Source organism: Sminthopsis crassicaudata, chromosome 5 (genome assembly GCF_048593235.1).
Source record: "Sminthopsis crassicaudata isolate SCR6 chromosome 5, ASM4859323v1, whole genome shotgun sequence".
Taxonomy (NCBI): Eukaryota; Metazoa; Chordata; class Mammalia; order Dasyuromorphia; family Dasyuridae; genus Sminthopsis; species Sminthopsis crassicaudata.
The window spans coordinates 171,490,971-171,511,882 of record NC_133621.1 but is presented as its reverse complement, the minus strand read 5'-3'; the positions used below and the strand labels follow the sequence as shown (position 1 = coordinate 171,511,882).

Sequence of the window (20,912 nt, the reverse complement as noted above, 5' to 3'; positions counted from 1 at the left end):
AGAGGCCTCCTGCAGCCTCTAAATTGCCTCTAGGTTTGCAAATAAAAATTTATGTCATTCTCCTAGTCTTCACTTTTTTTTCCTTTGCCCTCCTCCATCTAGGTCTTTGCTCAGTTTCTATTGCCTCTATGTCAGTTTCTTTTTACACCAGACAATGAAATCAATCAGAAGAGGCCCCTGAGCAGGAACCCACAAAACAAGCTCCGGACGAGCACCTTCCTGCTGCTGGCTGATTTCTCTTCCTCACCCCGCGCTTTGGGAGCATCTCTTCCCTTAGCCCAGGTGGTTGGGAGGGATGGATGAGGCAGCAATTTTTCACACGTCTTGAGATGGTAAAGAAGGTTAATGAATGGAAGCCGTGCGCCCAGCTCCCGGGGACCAAACTTTGGCTGTTTCAGCCCCTTCCCCGCTTCCACCTCCTCTCATTCCCTCCCCACGCCAGCCTTTAGTCCCGGGAGAGGAAGGGTTACAATTTCCGAAAGTAGCAACCGCCCGGATTATCAGGGTTTCCTGGTTCCCCAGCAGTTCCTGCCTCACTCGCGGTGACGCGAGCCGGCGATGACCAAATATGTCCATTTCCCTTCCTCCCGCAGCTGCCTCCGCAAGCGTCCGGCTCCCGCACTGGCCCGGGGTCCGAGGTCGGCTCCCGTGCACTTGAGCTCCTGCAGGTCCAGCTGCCAGGACGCGCCGAAGGATTCGTCTCTGCACTGCAGGAACCTTCGTCATCCCTTGGAAGCCTTTGCCGTCTGCATCCCTCCCTCTGGCGAGATGCCCTTCAGTCAAGGTAGGCAGAGCGTCTCTTTCAAACTTGTTGCGGGGCTTGGTTTGCGCCCCGGCTCTCAGAGTGCCCCTCAGCGCTGGGGAGAGGGCGGAAGCAGCGCGGAGTGGGACCAGACTGACCCTCGGTTCTCCCCAGGGACCCTTCCCTCCTCTAGGATGGTGATGAGGAAGGAAGCGACAACGCCGCAGTGGCTTTGCCTGGGTTTGCCCGTGTCTCGCCGCGCTGAGGCGGCTGCTCGATTCCCCCTGGCCGAAATTCTTAGGTTAAGACCGGAGATGTCGAGCTGCTGGCTCTGGCCCACATTAGAGACTTTCACCTGCTTTCGCGGGCACTGTCTGCCCAGCTCGTCCACCTCCTTCCGTATCCAACTCCTGGAGACGGAAGAGGTCCTGATTCTCCGCTGCCAGCCCTGCCTCCCAGCTGGGACAAACACACGTCCTGTCAGTTGTCTTGGGAATCGGACGGCCGGCTCCGAGCGAATTGCGGAGACTTTTATTGAAATTTCCAGCTAGGCTGCAGCGAAGCCACAGAGATGCAGATGAAAGAAGGCATAAGGGATGTTTCAGGGCTTTGCACCGAGCTTTCTCTGTAACCCTGTAAAGAGTGGGATGGTATTGAGAGCTGCGCATTAATTGAGATCTGAGTGCTTCATTAAGGCACTCTTCATCTGAAAGAACTGTGTGATTGGTAGATCATGGGCTAGCCAGTCTGGGTGACCCTGGCTTAGCAAAGAAGCGTGCAGTAAATGCTGTTTTCAGTCTGGCCCGGCTACCTGCAGTAAGAGACCTTTCTGACCCAATTTGGTCCAGTCCCCTTTTTCCTTTCTTGTGTTGTGTCCGCCGGGGTCTCCTCCCCCAAACCATCCCTCCCTCCTTAGGATAAAGGTAGGCCATTTCCACGTGGAGCCCGTTTTGCAGGTGGGGAAGAGATTGAACGAAATCATTAGCAGAAACAAAACCGGGACTGGCGCACAGAAAGTCTCCTCTGCCTCAGCCAGCTCAGGGTGGACCTGAAATGCAGGCTGCTGCAGAAACTGGGGGGGGAGAGGGGGAGTGGCCATCAGCAAGCCCCGAGAGCTGTGGGGATACTTGACTTGGTTTTGGTTTTGATTTGGGGAGTTTGCAGTTGAAATAGAAAACTTGTGCTCTACCTGTCCAGTGACAGGAATCACTTGGGCTCTAGTGAATGATCATTACTCAAGAATTAATTCTGCTTCTCTGACTAAAATTCTCCCTGAATTATAAAAATTGTCTACGTCCTGGCTATTTGCTGAGCATGTCATGAAATTGGGAGGAATGAAGAGGTTCTAGTCTTACCTGTATTCCATGGATCATGTTCTCCCTTTTAATTCTCGTTCATTGCTAAGCTTTTGCAAGTTGCATTATGAAATCTATTGGCTTTTATTTCCACGGGGCCTTGATGAGCTCCACAACCCATCAGACAAGAATGGTTCCTGCTGCTTTTTCTCTGAAATCAAGCCTCCTCTGGAAGAAGATGAGACAGTTATTTACTATCTCATGTTTCAGAGTGAAAGGGAAGATGAGAGAGTTCATTAGTGAGTAGGAGTGGAAACCAAAAAGAGGTTTTTGCATGAGTTTGCTGGTGTCTTTCTGAAGGCTGCCCAATTCCTACCAGCCCAGAGGTCATAGGTTAAGTTCTTCTCTTAACGTCCAGATCTGTCAGCTAATCATTGCCCTTTGGGGTGCCTCAGTTATTGAAACCCATTGAACTTGGGTTCAATTATCCGTTCCAGCACATTGTCTCATTCTGAGTTGCTTCAAACGTCTGAAAGGATGAAAGCTTTTGACATCTGGCAGGATCAACGCAGTCTGATTGAAGTTGCAGACTCCAAAAAAGGGCAGGGACCATATCTGTTCAACTTTCTCTATTACAGTTTTCAGCTTAGTACATCATCCAAGGCGGTGGCAAATGTTCTTTTTGACAACCATTCTCATCTGCATTCCTTAAGTTACAGTATAGTGTCTCTATAGTTTCTTACATCATCACTAATAATAGTAATTATGTTTAAAAGGGTCAGGTAGAGTTTCAACATATTACCAACAAAGAATCACCAAAAGGAAAAGTATCATGAAATTAATCAGGGATGTAACTTTTTAGACTGGAAAAAAGAACTAGGCCATCATGTTGTATGAAAGATTAATAAGCATTCATGCAATGTCAAGAGATCAGAGCAGAGATTTTAAACCTTTTTTTGTTTGTTTTATGAACCTTTTGGAAGACCAAGCCTCTAGACCCTTTCTTGAAAAATGTTTTTGAATGCATAAAATAAAAGATATGGACAACAAAAGAGAATTGTATTACTGAAATATAGTTATTAAAAGGCAGCAAGGTTGCACAGTGGATAGAGCACAGAGCCTAGGATCAGGAAGGTCTGAATTAAAATCTGCCCTTAAATACTTATTAGCATGGAGCAGAATCTAGTATGCTTCAGGCAAAACCAAAAAAGCAGGAGTAGCCATCCTCATCTCAGATCAAGCAAAAACAAAAATTGATCTAATTAAAAGAGATAAGGAAGGGCATTATATCCTGCTAAAGGGCAGCATCAATAATGAAGCAGTATCAATATTAAACATATATGCACCAAGTGGTGCAGCATCTAAATTCTTAAAAGAGAAATTAAGAGAGCTGCAAAAGGAAATAGACAGCAAAACTATAATAGTGGGAGATCTCAACCTTGCCCTCTCAGAATTAGATAAATCAAACCACAAAATAAATAATAAAGAAGTCAAAGAGGTAAATAGAATACTAGAAAAGTTTGATATGATAGATCTTTGGCGAAAGCTAAATGGAGACAGAAAGGATTATACTTTCTTCTCAGCAGTTCATGGAACCTATACAAAAATTGATCATATACTAGGGCATAAAAGCCTCAAAATCAAATGCAGTAAGGCAGAAATAGTAAATGCATCCTTTTCAGACCATAATGCAATCAAAATTACATTTAATAAAAAGCCAGGGGAAAATAGACCAAAAAATAATTGGAAACTAAATAATTTTATACTAAAGAATGATTGGGTAAAACAGCAAATCATAGACATAATTAATAACTTCACCCAAGAAAATGACAATAATGAGACATCATACCAAAATGTGTGGGATACAGCCAAAGCAGTAATAAGGGGAAGTTTTATATCTCTACAGGCCTACTTGCATAAAATAGAGAAAGAGAAGGCCAACGAATTGGGCTTACAACTAAAATTGCTAGAAAAGGAACAAATTAAAAACCCCCAGACAAACACAAAACTTGAAATTCAAAAAATAAAAGGTGAGATTAATAAAATTGAAAGTAAAAAAACTATTGAATTAATTAATAAAACTAAGAGTTGGTTCTATGAAAAAACCAACAAAATAGACAAACCTTAGTAAACCTGATTAAAAAAAGGAAAGAGAAAAAGCAAATTGTTAGTCTTGAAAATGAAAAGGGTGAACTCACCATTAATGAAGAGGAAATTAGAACAATAGTTAGGAGCTACTTTGCTCAACTTTATGCCGATAAATTCGATAACTTAAATGAAATGGAAGAATACCTTCAAAAATATAGCTTGCCCAGATTAACAGAGGAAGAAGTAAGTAGTCTAAATAGTCCCATCTCAGAAAAAGAAATAGACCAAGCTATTAACCAACTTCCTAAGAAAAAGTCCCCAGGACCAGATGGATTTACAGGTGAATTCTACCAAACATGTAAAGAACAACTAACTCCAATGCTATGTAAACTATTTGAAAAAATAGGGATTGAAGGAGTCCTACCAAATTCCTTTTATGACACAGACATGGTACTGATACCTAAACCAGGTAGGCTGAATACTGAGAAAGAAAATTATAGACCAATTTCCTTAATGAATATTGATGCTAAAATCTTAAATAAGATATTAGCAAATAGACTTCAGAAAATCATCCCCAGGATAATACACATGGGATTTATACCAGGAATGCAGGGCTGGTTTAATATTAGGAAAACTATTAGTATAATTGACCATATTAATAATCAAATTAATAAAAACCATATGATCATCTCAATAGATGCTGAAAAAGCATTTGATAAAATCCAACATCCATTCCTACTAAAAATGCTTGAGAGGATAGGAATAAATGGACTATTCCTTAAAATAAGGAGCATATATTTAAAACCTTCAGTAAACATCATATGTAACGGCGATAGACTAGAACCTTTCCCTATAAGATCAGGAGTGAAACAAGGTTGCCCACTATCACCATTACTTTTCAATATAGTACTAGAAACTCTAGCCTCAGCAATAAGAGCCGAGAAAGAGATTCAAGGAATTAGAGTAGGAAATGAGGAAATCAAATTATCAATATTTACTTGCTGTGTGACCCTGGGAAAGTCATTTAAACACTTGTTTGCCTCAGTTTCCTCATCTGTAAAATGAGCTGAAAAAAGAAATGGCAAACCATTATAGTATCTTTGCACAAAGAACTTGTCACTGCTCAACAACAGTATTATAACACTAATGAAACAAGCTCATGAAACCAAAGCTAAATAACTCTTGGCAGAGCAAGTTTCCTAACATTGAATAGACACTTCCTGTGGAGGAATTATAGGATACTAATTAATGAAATGGGTCAGTGAATCAATGAAATAAAGGCCTACTGTGTGTAAGATATTGGTCTAAGGATTGGGAATACAGATGACAAAAAAAATAAGATAGTCCTTTGCTGGAACTCTGTCTTCCCAGAAATCAGCCGGAGTCAAGATAATCAAGTCTTTATTCTTGGTCAGGGGATTAAATCTAGTAATCTCCACACAATCCTCTTCTCTCCACCGCCATGAGAGCCAGTGCCTCAATTTCCTCCTCCTATTCCTCCCACACAGGTCACTTCCCCCTCTTTGTCCCACCAATCAAGTCAGCACAGAACAGCTGGGGAGGGTCAACCTTCAAACAAGTTAATAGGGAACTGTCTAATTGGTAATTAGTCTCACGTGCTCCTTTATCCAAGTGCATTTGCTCAATTCTAGCCCTTTACAGTCCTTGACCTCAAGAGATCTAAGCAAGAGATGCTCAGAATAAGGAGACATGGACTTTGTACCCCTAGAGATGTGATCTCTTGATGTGATTTCTGATATTCCAGAGTATCCAATGAAATAGCAAAGTTATGATAAATATAAATATATTTATGTGTGTGTATACACACACACATATATACACACATATCCAGTAATTCAGGGTCACTTGCATGATGATGAGATGTATGCATTTTTGGACCAGCTGAGGCATTGTCAGAGAGGTTTGTCACCAGATTAGCCTCATGAATATGAAATTTTCAGCCTCAGCCACTACTCCTGCTCTAGCAAGGACTCTTCCAGAGTCATCAAAGCTCAAAAGCAGGACAAAATTCAGGACAATTGTCAACATCCTGGGATGCAAGTACTAAAGATTTTTTTAGAGCTTTATAGTTTATAAAGCGCTTCTGGATACCTTATTTCATTGGATCCTCACAACTCCCCTATGAAATAGGTAGAATAGGTATTATTTATCCCCATTTCAGAAAAATTAAGGCTTAAGGATACTGGGGAAAGTCACACATCTAAAAAGTAATGGATCTGGGACTGAAACACAATTCTTTAGATTTCAAGTTCAATGAAATTAAAGCAGTTTCTTCCACCCACCGAATTGACAACAAGGAGCATCTTTTGCCTTTTTGTACACCCAGTTCTTGGCACACCGACTGGCACATAGTGTGGACATTTAACAAAGGTTTATTGACTGACTCTCTCTCTCTCTCTCTTTTTTAAAATTAGCTAATATTCTTTTTATTAATTTTATAATTATAACATTTTTTGACAGTACATATGCATAGGTAATTTTTTTTTTTTTACATTATCCCTTGTACTCCGTTCTGTTCCGAGTTTTTCCCCTCCTTCCCTCCACCCCCTCCTCTAGATGGCAGGCATTCCTATACATATTAAATATGTTATAGTATATCCTAGATACAATATATGTGTGCAGAACCGAATTTCTTGTTGCAAAGGAAGAATTGGATTCGGAAGGTAAAAATAACCTGGGGAGAAAAACAAAAAATGCTAACAGTTTACACTCATTTCCCAGTGTTCCTTCTCTGGGTGTAGCTGAGTCTGTCCATCATTGATCAATTGGAACTGAATTAGATCTTCTATTTGTTGAAGATATCAACTTCTATCAGAATACATCCTCATATAGTATTGTTGTTGAAGTGTATAATGATCTCCTAGTTCTGCTCATTTCACTCAGCATCAGTTCATGTAAGTCTCTCTAAGCCTCTCTGTATTCATCCTGCTGGTCATTTCTTACAGAACAATAATATTCCATAACATTCATATACCATAATTTACCCAACCATTCTCCAATTGATGGACATCCATTCATTTTCCAGTTTCTAGCCACTACAAAAAGGGCTGCTAGAAACATTTTGGCACATACAGTCAGATTGGCTAAGATGACAGGAAAAAATGATGAATGTGGAGGGGATGTGGGAAAACTGGGACACTGATACATTGTTGGTGGAGTTGTGAAACCATTCAGGAGAGCAATCTGGAATTATGCCCAAAAAGTTATCAAACTGTGCATATCCTTTGATCTAGCAGTGCTACTACTGGGCTTACATCCCAAAGAAATACTAAAGAAGGGAAAGGGACTGACTCTATCTCTGACTACACTTTGTGAATACCAGAAATAAAGGACATTCAGCAGGTTCTGCTTATTTCACTCCAAATCCAGTTCGTAAAGTCTTCCTAGATTTTTTGTCACCTAAGATGAAGCATTGTTTAGGCTGTGACTGCAGGTTGTTGAAATAATATGGGATGGATTTAATATGTTACTACTGTCCAACAGATCATGAGTTTTGGGGAAAGTTTTATCAAAAGAAACAGATCCTTTAGGCAGAAGACAATGGGGACTGGTGGATCAAGTGCCCCTCTTAGATTCTGGAGAGATGGTCTTCCCTTCCACCCTTATCACTTGTTGGCCTTACATGAAAAAATTCATTCACTTCTCTATGCCTCAGTTTTAACATGTCAAGTGGGGATGATTATAATTATATTACCTACCTTACAAGGATGTCCTGAAAACAATACCTTGGGAATTGTAAAGCCCTATATAAATTGAGGGTTAAGCTTGTTCATGTCATGGACCCCTGGTGAAACTTGTAGGCCTCTTCTCAGAATAAAGTTTTTAAATGCATAAAAATACAAAGTGAGACTACCTTTTTTTCACCACAATTCATAAGTCCCACGTTAGAAACCCCTGTTATAAATGAAGGCTATTATAAGTAACAATTAATGGAATCCTAAGTGCTATCCTCTTTTTTAGCATATGAGAATTGTTAAGATGGGTTTTCATGGGCAAAGGAAAAAAAATGTCTCCACTGAATCCAATCTTTAGTTATCATATAGAGTCTTAGCTTGATGGATGCTACATAGAGATAAAACTTAACTTCAAACAAAAAAGATTTAGGCTGGATATAAGGAAGACTGCTACCAAATGCAACTTGGTGACTTCCTATGGGTTTCCCTTAGGGTTCCCTTCCAATTCCTCTGTTCTCTAAAACCCTAATCCCCAAAATGAATTCTAAATCAAAACAAAATTATCATGACAGAAGTTTTCTCTATAGGCTTTTAATTCCACCTTATGAATTTCTATATCTGTCCATAAAGAAGTTAGCACTGGGTTCTGTCTCACCTTTATGAAATTCTACAGCTGGGCATTAATGCTAGGAATTAATCCATTAGCAACTATTTGTTTGCTAATGAATTTACACTGATGACAGTGATCACATTGTTCAATATAAATACATTTAATAATCTTTTTTTTTTATAATGACTTAATGAACTAGTTTATTCACTTATGAAGAAATTAGTTGCAATCATTGGGTTATGAATAACAAATTTTATTTCTAAATTATTTTAATTAATAAATAATATATGCATTTTATTTGTTAACTAAAATAACTTAGAAATAAAATGTAATATAGTAAATATATTTATTGATTTGATGTATTTTATTAAAGTTATTAATTTAATAATAACTTTTATTAATAAACAATTATTTAATAATAAACCACTCTTTTTTTTTTTTTTTTTTTTTTTTTAAGAAGATAGCCTGTAAAGCCGGAGAAACTGAGGAAGGATAGAGATTAGAAAACAATTTAATAATTTATTTGAAAGAGGGAATAAGTATAGCCTAAGGTCTAAGATATAAGACCTTTATCCTATCAAACATTTAGAGGGAATGGTTATAACCTGAGGCAGAGTAACTGAATAGGACAATTTGGGAAACTGGGTCAGGACATTAAAAGGGAACTTTGGCACAGCAAGCAAGCATACCATGGTAGATAGAATTGGACTCAGAAGGACTTGATAGCAAGTCCTGCTTTTGCCATATACTATTGATGGGACTCCATGTAAATCACTTAATCTCTCAGTAAACAAGGCCAGGACTTCTTAAAAATTTTTCCAAAAGTTACTGCTTTTTGCCTGAGAAATTTTTATGGGACTCCAGTTATACAGGCATACAAATCAAATGGTTACTGATAAATCCTAACATCAGGGAGGTAATGCCATGATATGTAAATAAACTGGATTTAAGTGAGGGAGGGCTGTACAAGGTCACCTGCCTCACTTTCCCCTATGGAACCACGTGGGTCCAGTAGGGTCCAGTAGCCAGATAGAGATCAGGGAGACCAAAGGTGACTTTAAATGAACTTTTTAAGCTAAGGTCTTCAACAGGTCTCAGTTTGAATGAGGTCGAACCCATTCAGTGATGAGGAGCAATTGGAGCAAAGAATCTCCTCTATGACCTAGTCCCAAAAAATCTAAATTAATGAATGAATCTGGGAGGGGAGGATCCTCTGAGTTTCTGGCCAAAGCTGAAATGATTACTATTTACATTCAATCTGAGATCATCAGGACCCAGACAATGACCAAATGGGGCTTGGCCTAGGACCTATTAGTGGCCAATTAGAACCAGATTAGTAGAAAAAAGTTCTCCTGGCACTGAGGGTCTTTAGATGGAGATTCCCGTTCCCTTATCAGGAATGTCAGTGAGAGAATTCATGCTTTAGGTATCAAACAGTTGGATGAGATGCCTTCTAGGGGCCTTGTTCACCTCTGAAATTCTATGTTATTGGTAGTGTGATCTGAGAAGCCAAACAAGGTCAGGGAGAAGCTGTTCATGAAAAATCTTTGGGGAAAACAACAACAATAGATTTTGACTAGGATTTGGCCAGATGCATATAACATGACCCAGATAGCTGCAGGTCTGTATAACATGACTCAAGTGATTTTTGTTCATTTAATTGGATCACTGATGACTGCCTTAAAGAGTGATGATTGGATAGAAAGAGGGACTTCAGGAAACCATACACAATAGTACATTGCTTGGAGAAGCTGTGAATTGGTTGAAAACAATATAGAATTATGTTCAGAAAAATTCATGGAACTTCATACCCTTCTAGCCTAGTGATTCTACTATTAAACCTGTACCCCCAAGGAAATCAAAGGCAGAAAAAGTGTGTTCATAATAGCACTTTTTGTGATAGCAAATAAATAAATAAATAAATGAAATCCTGACATATGTTGCATTGTAAGAAATGATATAGGAATTCAGAGAAACATGGGAAGACTTATTTGAACTGATTCCCAACAAAGAAGGTGGAAACAGTGACTATATACAAGTCACTCTGGCAGTGTGACCCAGAATCAAATGACTTTCTGCCTCAGTTTTCTCAACTGTGAATTGGGGATAATAAAGGCACCTACCTCCCAGTGTCTTAGTGAGGATCAAATGAGACATAAGTTGGAAAGCACTTAGCACATTATCTGGTACTTAGTAAACACTATATAAATGTTAATTATTATTATTATTATTTGTAAAGTGTTTAGCACAGTAAGCACTGTGTAAATGGCTATTTCCTTCCCTTGTCTTAAATATGTTGTTTTTGAGTCATTTTTCATTTGTTTCCCCATGTGGGGTTTTCTTAGCAAAGATACTGGAATGGTTTGCCATTTTGTTCTCCAACTCATTATACAGATGAGGAAACTGAGACCAATAGCATTAAGTAACTTGCTCAGGTTCACAAGCTAGGAAGTTACTGAGGCCAGATTTGAACTCAGAAAAATGAATCTTCCTGACTCTAGGTCAAGAAAAGCTCCACTAAGCTAACTTTTTTTTTTTTTTTTTTTTTTGCTATCACAGACCACCTAGGAATTTCTATAATATGTGTGTGTGTGTGTAAACTTTCTTAAAATGTAAAAAATGTTTTCAAATGCACAAAAATACATAAGAAACCAATTATGTTGAAATATAGTTATCCGAATGTATTTTAAAAAAATTATAGAACCCAGGTTATGAACTCCTAGTTACTACAATAATGTAAATGGAAAAGAACATTAAAATGAATACATACATTGAGTAGCTGTAATGATTAGCCATAGCCCCACAGAAAAAATGAGGTAGCCTTATCCTTCTTTGGTAGAGAAGTGGAGGACTACAGGTGTGGGATGGTTCATACACTATCAGATTTGGTCATTGCTCATATTTGGAATTGACTAATATGAAAACAAAAGGCACCAAAAAACATTTTAAATGAAAAAGGGATGGAGGAATAAGTTAGTGGGGATACAGATAAATAACCTCAGAGGAGGCGTTATAGAATTAAGGAGTAGGAATTTAGAGAGACATGAAAGAGTTGTATGGCCTGAAGAGCAAAGGAAATAGAACAAGAGAAATATTCACTATGACTATGATAATGTAAATAAAACAATAGAAAATCAAAGTCAAGCTCAGACTAAGTCAGTCAAAGTGACTACTATTGATTCCAAAGGACAGAGGAGAAAAACATACCTTCTTCTTTTCTGGAGGGAGGGAGGATCTATGATTGCTGAATGTTTTATATATACTGTCAGCTAGTTTGCTTGAATTTTTAAAGAGCTTTTTATTTTCAAAATATATGCATAGGTAGGGGCAGCTAGGTGGCGCAGTGGATAGAGCACCAGCCCTGAATTCAGGAGGATCAGAGTTCAAATCTGATCTTAGACACTTAACACTTCCTAGCTGTGTGACCCTGGGCAAGTCACTTAACCCCAGCCTCAGGGGGGGGGGGGATATATATATATATGTTTAGTTTTCAATATTTACTCTTACAAAACCTTCTGTTCCAAATTTTCCCTTCTCTCCACTCCCTTCCTTCCCTCCACTCCCTTCCTTAGATGGCAGGTAGTCCCTTACATGTTAACTATGTTAAAGTATATGTTAAATGCAATATATGTATACATATCCATACAGTTATTTTTCTGTACAAGAAAAATCAGACTTAGAAATAAGATAAAAAATAACTTGAGAAGGAAAAGCAAAAATGCAAGCAAACAATAACAGAAAGAATGTAAATGCTATGTAGTGGTTCACACTTATTTCCCATAGTTCGCTTTCTGGGTGTAGTTGGTTCTCTTCATCACTGAACAATTGGAACTGCTTTGGATCCTCTCATTGTTGGAGAGGGCCTCATCCATCAGAATTGATCATCATACAGTATTATTGTTGAAGTGTATAATGATCTCCTGGTCCTGCTCATTTCACTCAGCATCAGTTCATGTAAGTCTCTCCAGGCCTTTCTGAAATCACACTGCTGGTCATTTCTTACAGAACCATAATATTCCATAACATTCATTTACCACAGTTTATTCAGCCATTCTCCAATTGATGGGCATCCACATAGTTTCCCGTTTCTGGACACTACAAAGAGGGCTGCCACAAAGATTCTTGCACATACAGGTCCCTTTCCCTTCTTTAAGACCTTTTTGGGACATAGGCCCAGTAGTAGCACTGCTGGGTCAAAGGGTATGCACAGTTTGTCTATCCGTACTCTTGCTCTCAGACATAAAGATATTCCTTTTTAAACTCTGGTCTTTCCTTTCATCAACTCTCATGACCTATATTTTAGTAACATAAATCATCAATTAATCAATTAAAAAGTAGAAAATAAACAGTTCCAATCCAACTCCATGAGGGGGAAGGGAGAGAATATGAATCTAAATAAATGTATACAAGGTAAACATGGAAGGGCACCTATATCAGTTGCTATTTCCATGACCTTGAACTCTGAATTTGTCTTTCCTGATCTTAAATTACTTTTCTTAAATATACTGATTCATTGACTTCACTATCCCTAAAATGCATTTTTTGTTTTTCAGTTTCTCTGTGTCTCTCTATTCTCCCAATTTATCCAGCCATTCCATAAGAGGCTTTGGCGGACATTGAAACTGAAATATTATCATTAAAAAATCACTGATTCATCCTCCCCTCAGCTGCCAAAGTGATTTTCCTAAATTTCAGATTTGATCATGTCACTGCCCTCCTCAATAAACTCCACTGACTCAGTCTTGAAATCAGGATTGGACAACAAATCCTCTGACATTTGAAACCTTTAACCACCTTCTTCCTTCATTTTACTCCCCTCCACCTAATGCAGCAACTCCAGCCTTCTTGTTCCTTGCATCTCCCAGATCTGTCTCTCACGCCAACATGATCTTCCTCTCTTACCTTCAGGTTTCCCTGGCTTCCTTCAAGACTCAGCGCAAATCTTTCAATCCTTTAGGTCTTTCCCTTTCTGTTCTTCCCTATTCCCTTTGAGATAACTTCCTATCAACATATTTTGTTTCTACATAGTTGTGTGTTCTCTCCATCTGTGAGCTCCTTGAGGGCAGGGACCAAATTTTTTACCTTTCTTTGAATTCCTAGCTGTTAGCATGCCAGCTAGCATAGTACTAGGGTTCTTAACTAGAGATCTGTTAACTTTAGGGGGAAAAAAAAGATATTTGGCTCATTGTGACTTCTTAAACTCTTCTGGGGGGGGGTGCAGCTAAGGGACATTAGCATCATGCTATCTTTGATGTCACTTATTTTTTCTCTTAAGTTTAATTTATTGATTTTTTTTTAAAACACATCACTTTTGTCTTACATACTGATTTCCTAATAGATGTTTTTCTCCCTTTATAAGTTCTTGTTACATAATTTGAAATTGTAATGTCCCAAAATACTGAATATTAATTAGTATAAATACTACTATCAATAGCTATTGTTATGAATGAACCAATTGCAAAGGAATGCACTGCTAATTTCCTCTATCTAGGAATTTGTAAAGATTTTTCTACAGTCATAAAATTGATAGTATTTTCACCATATCCTTAGACTCTGTGATAAAGGATGTCAGATGGTTTTTTTTTTTTTTTTTTTTTTTTTTTTTGCATCTTAAATGTGCCCTAAAAATTAATAAATGTTCAGTTTAGTTTAGGTTTTCCCATTGTTACCTCTTAAAAACCTTCCAGAATGCATTTAGAATTCAGTAATTTGAGGGGAATGACTAATCTCTTAGCCTGACAGGAAGAAAAATCAACCAAAATACCAAAATATCTTCCTTCCATGACCTAGAAATATCAGAAAGTACCACTAGTCATTGGTTCAGTTCAAAATTAACATTTCCTGATAAGAATGAATCACAAGTTGTTAAAGCTAGAAACAAACCTAGAGACTTGCCCAGATTACATAAAAATATTTTTTTAACCTTAATGTCCCTTTCTGTTTAGCTCCTTTCTTTTTTTTTTCAAGGTGGAGCAAATTGGTTATATTTATATTGATAAGTCCTTAACCTTCAGGGGAAATTACACCTTTTATTTTTATCCTATGATCAAAGTATTTTGTTATTGTATAGATAGAATTCTGGAAGACTATTGGGGTCCTGAATGCTAAGCCATCGAAGAGATTTGGGCCATCTAAGGAGAGAATCCCAGACCTGTGGGACCTCTTGTAGGTCATTGTGTATCCCTTTTCATTGTTCTTTTGTAATCCTTCCTTCCTCCCTCCCTCCCTCCCTCCCTCCCTCCCTCCCTCCCTCCCTCCCTCCCTTCCTTCCTTCCTTCCTTCCTTCCTTCCTTCCTTCCTTCCTTCCTTCCTTCCTTCCTTCCTTCCTTCCTTCCTTCCTTCCTCCCTCCCTCCCTCCCTCCCTCCCTCCCTCCCTCCCTCCCTCCCTCCCTCCCTCCCTTCCTTCCTTCCTCCCTCCCTTCCTTCCTTCCTTCCTTCCTTCCTTCCTTCCTTCCTTCCTTCCTTCCTTCCTTCCTTCCTTCCTTCCTTCCTTCCTTCCTTCCTTCCTTCCTTCCTTCCTCCCTTCCTTCCTCCCTTCCTTCCTCCCTTCCTTCCTCCCTTCCTTCCTCCTTCCCTCCCTCTTTCCCTCCTTCCCTTCCTCTTTCCCTCTCTTCCTTCCTTCCTTCCTTCCTTCCTTCCTTCCTTCCTTCCTCTCCTCTCCTTTCTTCTTCTTTCCTCTCCTTTTCTTTTCTTTTCTTTTCTTTTCTTTTCTTTTCTTTTCTTTTCTTTTCTTTTCTTTTCTTTTCTTTTCTTTTCTTTTCTTTTCTTTTCTTTTCTTCTTTTCTTTCTTGGTAATTGGGATTAAGTGACTTGCTCAGGGCCATGCAACTAGTAAGTGCTGAGCATCTGAGACCACCTTTCAAATCAGGTCCTCCTGACTTCAGAGCCAGTGCTCCATCTGGGCTATCTAGCGAATCCTTTCCCTTTTCCTTCCCCCTTTTTCTGTTCTTGAAAGTGAGGTGAAAAAAGGGAACCATCTCTTAGGCAGGAAGCAGATGGTGAATGGATGGCCTGAAAGGATTGAGGTGACAGGATATCTGTTTTTGACCTTTGGAAAGAGCTGGTGGGCTGCAGGCAGATTGGGGGGAGAGGAGTAATAACTGTTTTATAGTTTCTAGTGGGAATAGATGTTAGGGTTCGTTTAATAGGACCAACATGTAAAATCAGTTTTAACCCACTATTGACCATGCAACAGCCAGTTATGAAGTATGTCAGAGCCCTCATTATAGTTCTTCCATTTATCAGCTGTGTGGATATCAGCCAATCAAGGGCCCTCTTTGAACCTCAGTTATTTTATCTTTAAAATGAGGATAATCATATTCACATATCTAACAGGAAGTTGTCAAGAAATTTCTTAGTAAGCTTCAAGATTCTTTATAAATGTGAACTACTTTCAATTGGTCAAAGAGATGTGGGTTCAGGGCTAAAGTGGAACTTCTTTGAGAGATCTGGAGAAAGGACTGAAGACCTTCCAAGATACCCAGGGGATAAACTAAACCTCCAGGAAGGATTAGATAGGGAACGTTTTTCTTGTAATGGAAATGGAAATGTAGTGCATTAAGGCTAGAAAGTTAAAGCCTTTTCTATAGTCTTCCTCCTTTTCTTCCTTCCCTAACTTGCATTGAGGGAAGTCTGGGGAGCAGCTTCTAAGAGAAGAGTTCTTAATTTAACACCAAGGACCCCTTTGTCAGTCAAATGAGAGTCCATTAAGGGAGTCTTATGAATGAGAAGGGAGAGGGTGATAAAGACCTTTTAGGAAGGACTTTTAGCCATTGGCTGGAGGCAATAGAAAGCTATTAAAGATTTCTGATAAAAGTTGTGGCTAGTCTGAAGAACAGTTCTTGCCCGATCGGTTTGGAAACTTTGTGGGGGTTTAGTCCCAGAGGGCAAAACTAAGACTAATAAGTGGAAGTTGTCAGATATCAAATTTAGACTTAATGTAAGGCAGAGTTAACTAGCAGTTGGTGTGGAATGAACGTGGAATGGACTGTCTCAGATTGAATGATCACTTGCCCTGTAGGAAAGGGGATTTTACACTTTCCCCCCCTCCCGCCCTTCCAGCTATTGGTTAGATTAGATGGGCTTTGAAGTTCTAACTCGGAAATTATGTAAACTATAGAATTCTATAATGGACTCATCAGTCATTCAGGCTGTTTCAGTTTACATCTTCTGCCAGCATCCCCTCTCCTCTATTTTAGGGACCTAAGTAGATAGAGCACTGGGCTTGGAAACACTTTGAAAAGGGCTCTATTATAGATTTCACTGAAATGCCTAAGTGGTTTAGGAAAAAAAGAAGGAAAAAAAAAAAAAAGGTTATTTAGTTCCCAGATTCTTAAATTGTGGGTTGCAACCACGTGGGGCTCATAATGAATGTGAAAATTGTGAAATTATGATTTATTATCAGTTAATGTTTGATTTGTATACCTATTTTTATATACCTGTAGACCTGTGGTCACGTAAAAATTTCTCGAGTGAAAAGTGGTCACTAGTAGAAGAAGCCCTGAGGGGGTGCTATGGATAGTGGATAGGGTACCCAGCCTGGAATAGGAAGATTCATCTTCCCGAGCTCAAATATGACACTAAGCTGTGTGATCCTAGGCAAGTCCCTTAACTCTGTTTGCCTCAGTTTCCTGATCCATAAAAAATGAAATGAAGGAAATGATAAATGATTTCAGTATCTTTGCCAAGAAAACCCCAAAAGAGATTGGACATAATTGAAAATGACAACCAGCTGACCATATTTTCTCAGACATTAAATTATTATTTATTATAGAGAATTTTATGAAAAATGTTAGTCAAATGAGATGTAAAACATTTTGTAAACCTTTAAATGCCATGTAAATGCAAGTTATTTTAAAATTATTTTTAAAGAAGTATTGATCTAAATGTATACAGCAACAAGATTATAAGATGATCAATTCTGATGGAAGTGGCTCTTTTCAACAATGAGATGATTTGGGCCAGTTCCAATGGTGTTGGGATGAAGAGAGCCATCTACACCCAGAGAAAGGACTGTGGGAACTGAGTGTGGATCACAACATGACATTTTCATTCTTTTTGTTGTTTGCTTGCATTTTATTTTCTTTCTCATTTTTTCCCTTTTTGATCCGATTTTTCTTGTGCAGCATTTTAGTTGTATCAATATGTATACAATATATTATACATATATCAATATGTATAAATTCATTTATTGGATTTAACATATATTTTAACATGTTTGACAAATTGTGAAGTACTTGCCATCTAGGAGAGGGAATGTGGGGAAAGGAGGGAAAAATTTGGAACACAAGGTTTTGCAAGAGTGAATGTGGAAAAATTATCCATGCATATGTTTTGAAAATAAAAAGCTGTAATAATATAAATAAATGACAACGAATTTGGGGGAAAAAAGAATTATTGATTTACTCTTAATTATAAGAGTATTAAATATAAGATGGGCCAAAGGTATTCTTTTTTATTTTCATTTAGTTTTCAATTAAAGATTTTATTTCCACATTTTTCTCCCTCCCCTCCCTCCTCTGTTAGAAGGCAAGCAATTTGACATATATTATATATGTACAATAACATTAAATATATTCACACGGTCATATTATGAAAGAAGAATCAGAACGAAAAGGACAAACCAGGAGAAAGAAAAAAAAGTGAAAATAGTATGCTTCCGTCTTCATTCAGACTCCATAGTTTATTCTCTAGGTGTGGATAACATTTTCCAAGGTGAATCAAAGGTACTCTTTTGGGAAAAGTGAGATGGAAGAAAGAGTGAAATACTTATCAGTCGAACTACCTACTGTTGTCCTAGAATGATCTGATATAATTGAAATTTATATAACATTTCTAGGGCACAAAGGACGAAACTGTTCTGACAGGTCAGTGTCGGACCTCTTTTTCATTTAAAAGTCACAGAACGGGGGTGGGGGTGGGGTGGGATAATTAAGAGCTACATGAAAGGATGTAGGAGTTAGACGGCACACCATCATGGAAAAAGAAGGACTTGAGTTCAAATATGATCTCAGATACTAGCTGGGTGACCTTGAGCAAATCACTTTTTGTTTGTCATCTGCCTCAGTTTCCTCATCTGCCAAATGAGCTGGAGAATAAAATGGCAAACCACTAAAGTATTGATAGGGTGAGTAGATGCCAGCAAAATACATGGCTCTGTCCTTATGTCCAAGGCTTCTCATCCTACTTAAGTCTTAGCCCCGTTCTACCATGAATTCTGCCTTAACTGATGTAGTGGAAGGCTTCCTTTGAATATTTTTCCCCTGAGGCAATTGGAGTTAAGTGACTTGCCCAGGGTCACACAGCCAGGAAGTAATGAGTGTCTGAGGCTAGATTTGCACTCAGATCCTCCTGACTTCAGGGCTGGTGTTCTATCCACTGAGCCACCTGGCTGTCCTTTCCTTTGAATATTTAGTGGCCCCTAGAGCAGCAAACTTTAAGATACTACATATGTTGGAAAGGACACTCCTATTCCATATTATACTTAGCTAAGTTTGTACTTAAGTACATAATACATAAGTACTATGGCTAAGGTTATGAAGAGGGAGTAGAAATAAGAGAAATAAGAATCATGGTAAGAAAAGACAGAGAGACAGAGACAGATTGGTTCTAGCCCTAAATATATGAATCTTAGTAAAAGTTAGCACCATGGTCTCCTGTCCTTCTCCAGATACCTGCCTGAGTCAGTGTATTCTTTTTCCTCTTCCATACATTGCTGCTTTTTATTCAGGGTGTTCCAAAAATCTTAGTGTAGTTTTGAGATATTAAATAAACTACTACAGTTTATTATTGTTGTTAAACCAGAGGATTAGTATTATAAGTAGTCTTTGAGTCCTCTCTTTTCTTCTCTAATCCACTCACAAATCTTAATCCCTCTTCTGTATCTTAAATCCCTCCCCTCTATTCCTCATGCCCGTATCCTACTTTGTACCATCATTTTCCCCCACCTGATGTGCTGCAGTATTCCTCTAACTGGCCTCCCTCTTCCTAGTTTTTACCCTCTGGCTGATCCATCGATCTGCTGTTGCCATGGAGAACAATGAGGTCTGTGGGGTTGTGAGCTCTCCAACTGAACAGACATCATGGAAAGGTGGAAGGCCAGCTGACTGGGCGGATGAGCACATAAATGCCCGCGGGCAGAATGACTGTGCCAAGGAGACTTTCCATGGAGAGCAGTTACCTGAATGCACTAAGTGAATGTGGAGAGGGTGGGTGTCTATTCCAAGAAGTTGTCTGCTTTACCATCAACAGAGCTTTAAACCTTGCCTGTCATTAGCTTCTCTCTACCTTTGTGAGTCCTAGTACATAATCTAGAAATAACAGAATTTGAGATTGACAGCTATCTGATCCAACCTATTTTTTTTTTCACTGAATAGGTTTTTTTTCCAGTTACATGGGAAGATAGTTTTCAGCATTCGTTTTGTAAGACTTTTTGTTCCAGATTTTTTCTTCCCTCTTTTCTCTCTCCCTTCCCCAAGACACCAAGAAATCTGATATAGGTTATACACGTACAATCACTTTAAACCTATTAAACATATTAATCATATCTAACCTATTTTATTGTTGTTGACTCTTTGTGACCTCATTTGTTGTTTTCTTGGCAAAATATTGGAGTAGTTTACCATTTCCCTCTCCAGCTCATTTTACAGATGAGGAAACTAAGGTAAACAAGGTTAAGTGACTTGCTCAGAGTCACACAGCTGTTAAGTTGTCTGATATTTGAACTCAGGAAGGAGTTTTCTCGACATTAGTCAGGACACTCTATTCACTGCCCATGGAGGGAATGATGCTTAATTGTGCCCTCTCATACCCATACCCTTCTAAAAGAGACCCCCCACCCCATGGAGGCTTCCAGACTACATCCTGACCCTGTCCCTGACTCCCTCCCTTTCTCTCTCCTGAGTAAGGATCCCCTGGCCAGGATGCTAAGGCCAGGATCCTACAACTAGGATTCAAGCACTTGACATAGGTCTCAATGGAAACGTCTGGCCCCAGATTCCCAGTGGCTGATCTGCCCCAGCCTTCTCCTCCTTTCCTTTCTTCTTATTTGTATACCTAGCACAGTGTGGTCTCAGGGGGTCTCTCCTTCTGGGACACACACACCCAGACACATACACAGAGTCTGGGAGTCTCCCTGTATCCTAGGCAGCAGAATGGGTGGTAGAGAAGTTGGGGATCATGTGGGCTGTGCCTAGGACCCTCAGCAGCAGCTCCCCAGTATTTGGGGTGAGGGATTCTTCCAGGGTCACATAGACAACTTGCAGCTGAGTAACTGGCTGTTCAGACTCCTCATCTCTGAGTTTCTAGTCTATTTCTGAGTCTCTAAAATTTCTTCTCCCCACTTTTGTTGTTTTCCTCCTTCTGCCCCTCACTTTTCCCAAGGACTTTACCTTCTCTTTCCAGATTATGCTCCTCATCCTCTTATAATTTCATTATTTTCTTTCCTGTTTTTGACTGTGAATGTCAGCATCCTTTCCTTATAG

At 39.0% G+C, this 20,912-nt stretch overlaps 1 protein-coding gene across 3 annotated transcripts in view; it reads left to right on the top strand.

The window, feature by feature from the left end:
* Nucleotides 1-543: 543 nt before the first annotated feature.
* PFKFB3 (6-phosphofructo-2-kinase/fructose-2,6-biphosphatase 3) overlaps nucleotides 544-20,912 on the top strand; it is a 99,287-nt gene continuing 78,918 nt past the window's right edge. For all 3 annotated transcript variants that reach the window (XM_074268754.1, XM_074268758.1, XM_074268753.1), the window contains exon 1: nucleotides 544-784. In XM_074268754.1, the coding sequence (XP_074124855.1) occupies nucleotides 559-784 (226 nt within the window). In that variant the 5' untranslated portion in view covers nucleotides 544-558. The remainder of the gene's footprint in view (nucleotides 785-20,912) is intronic.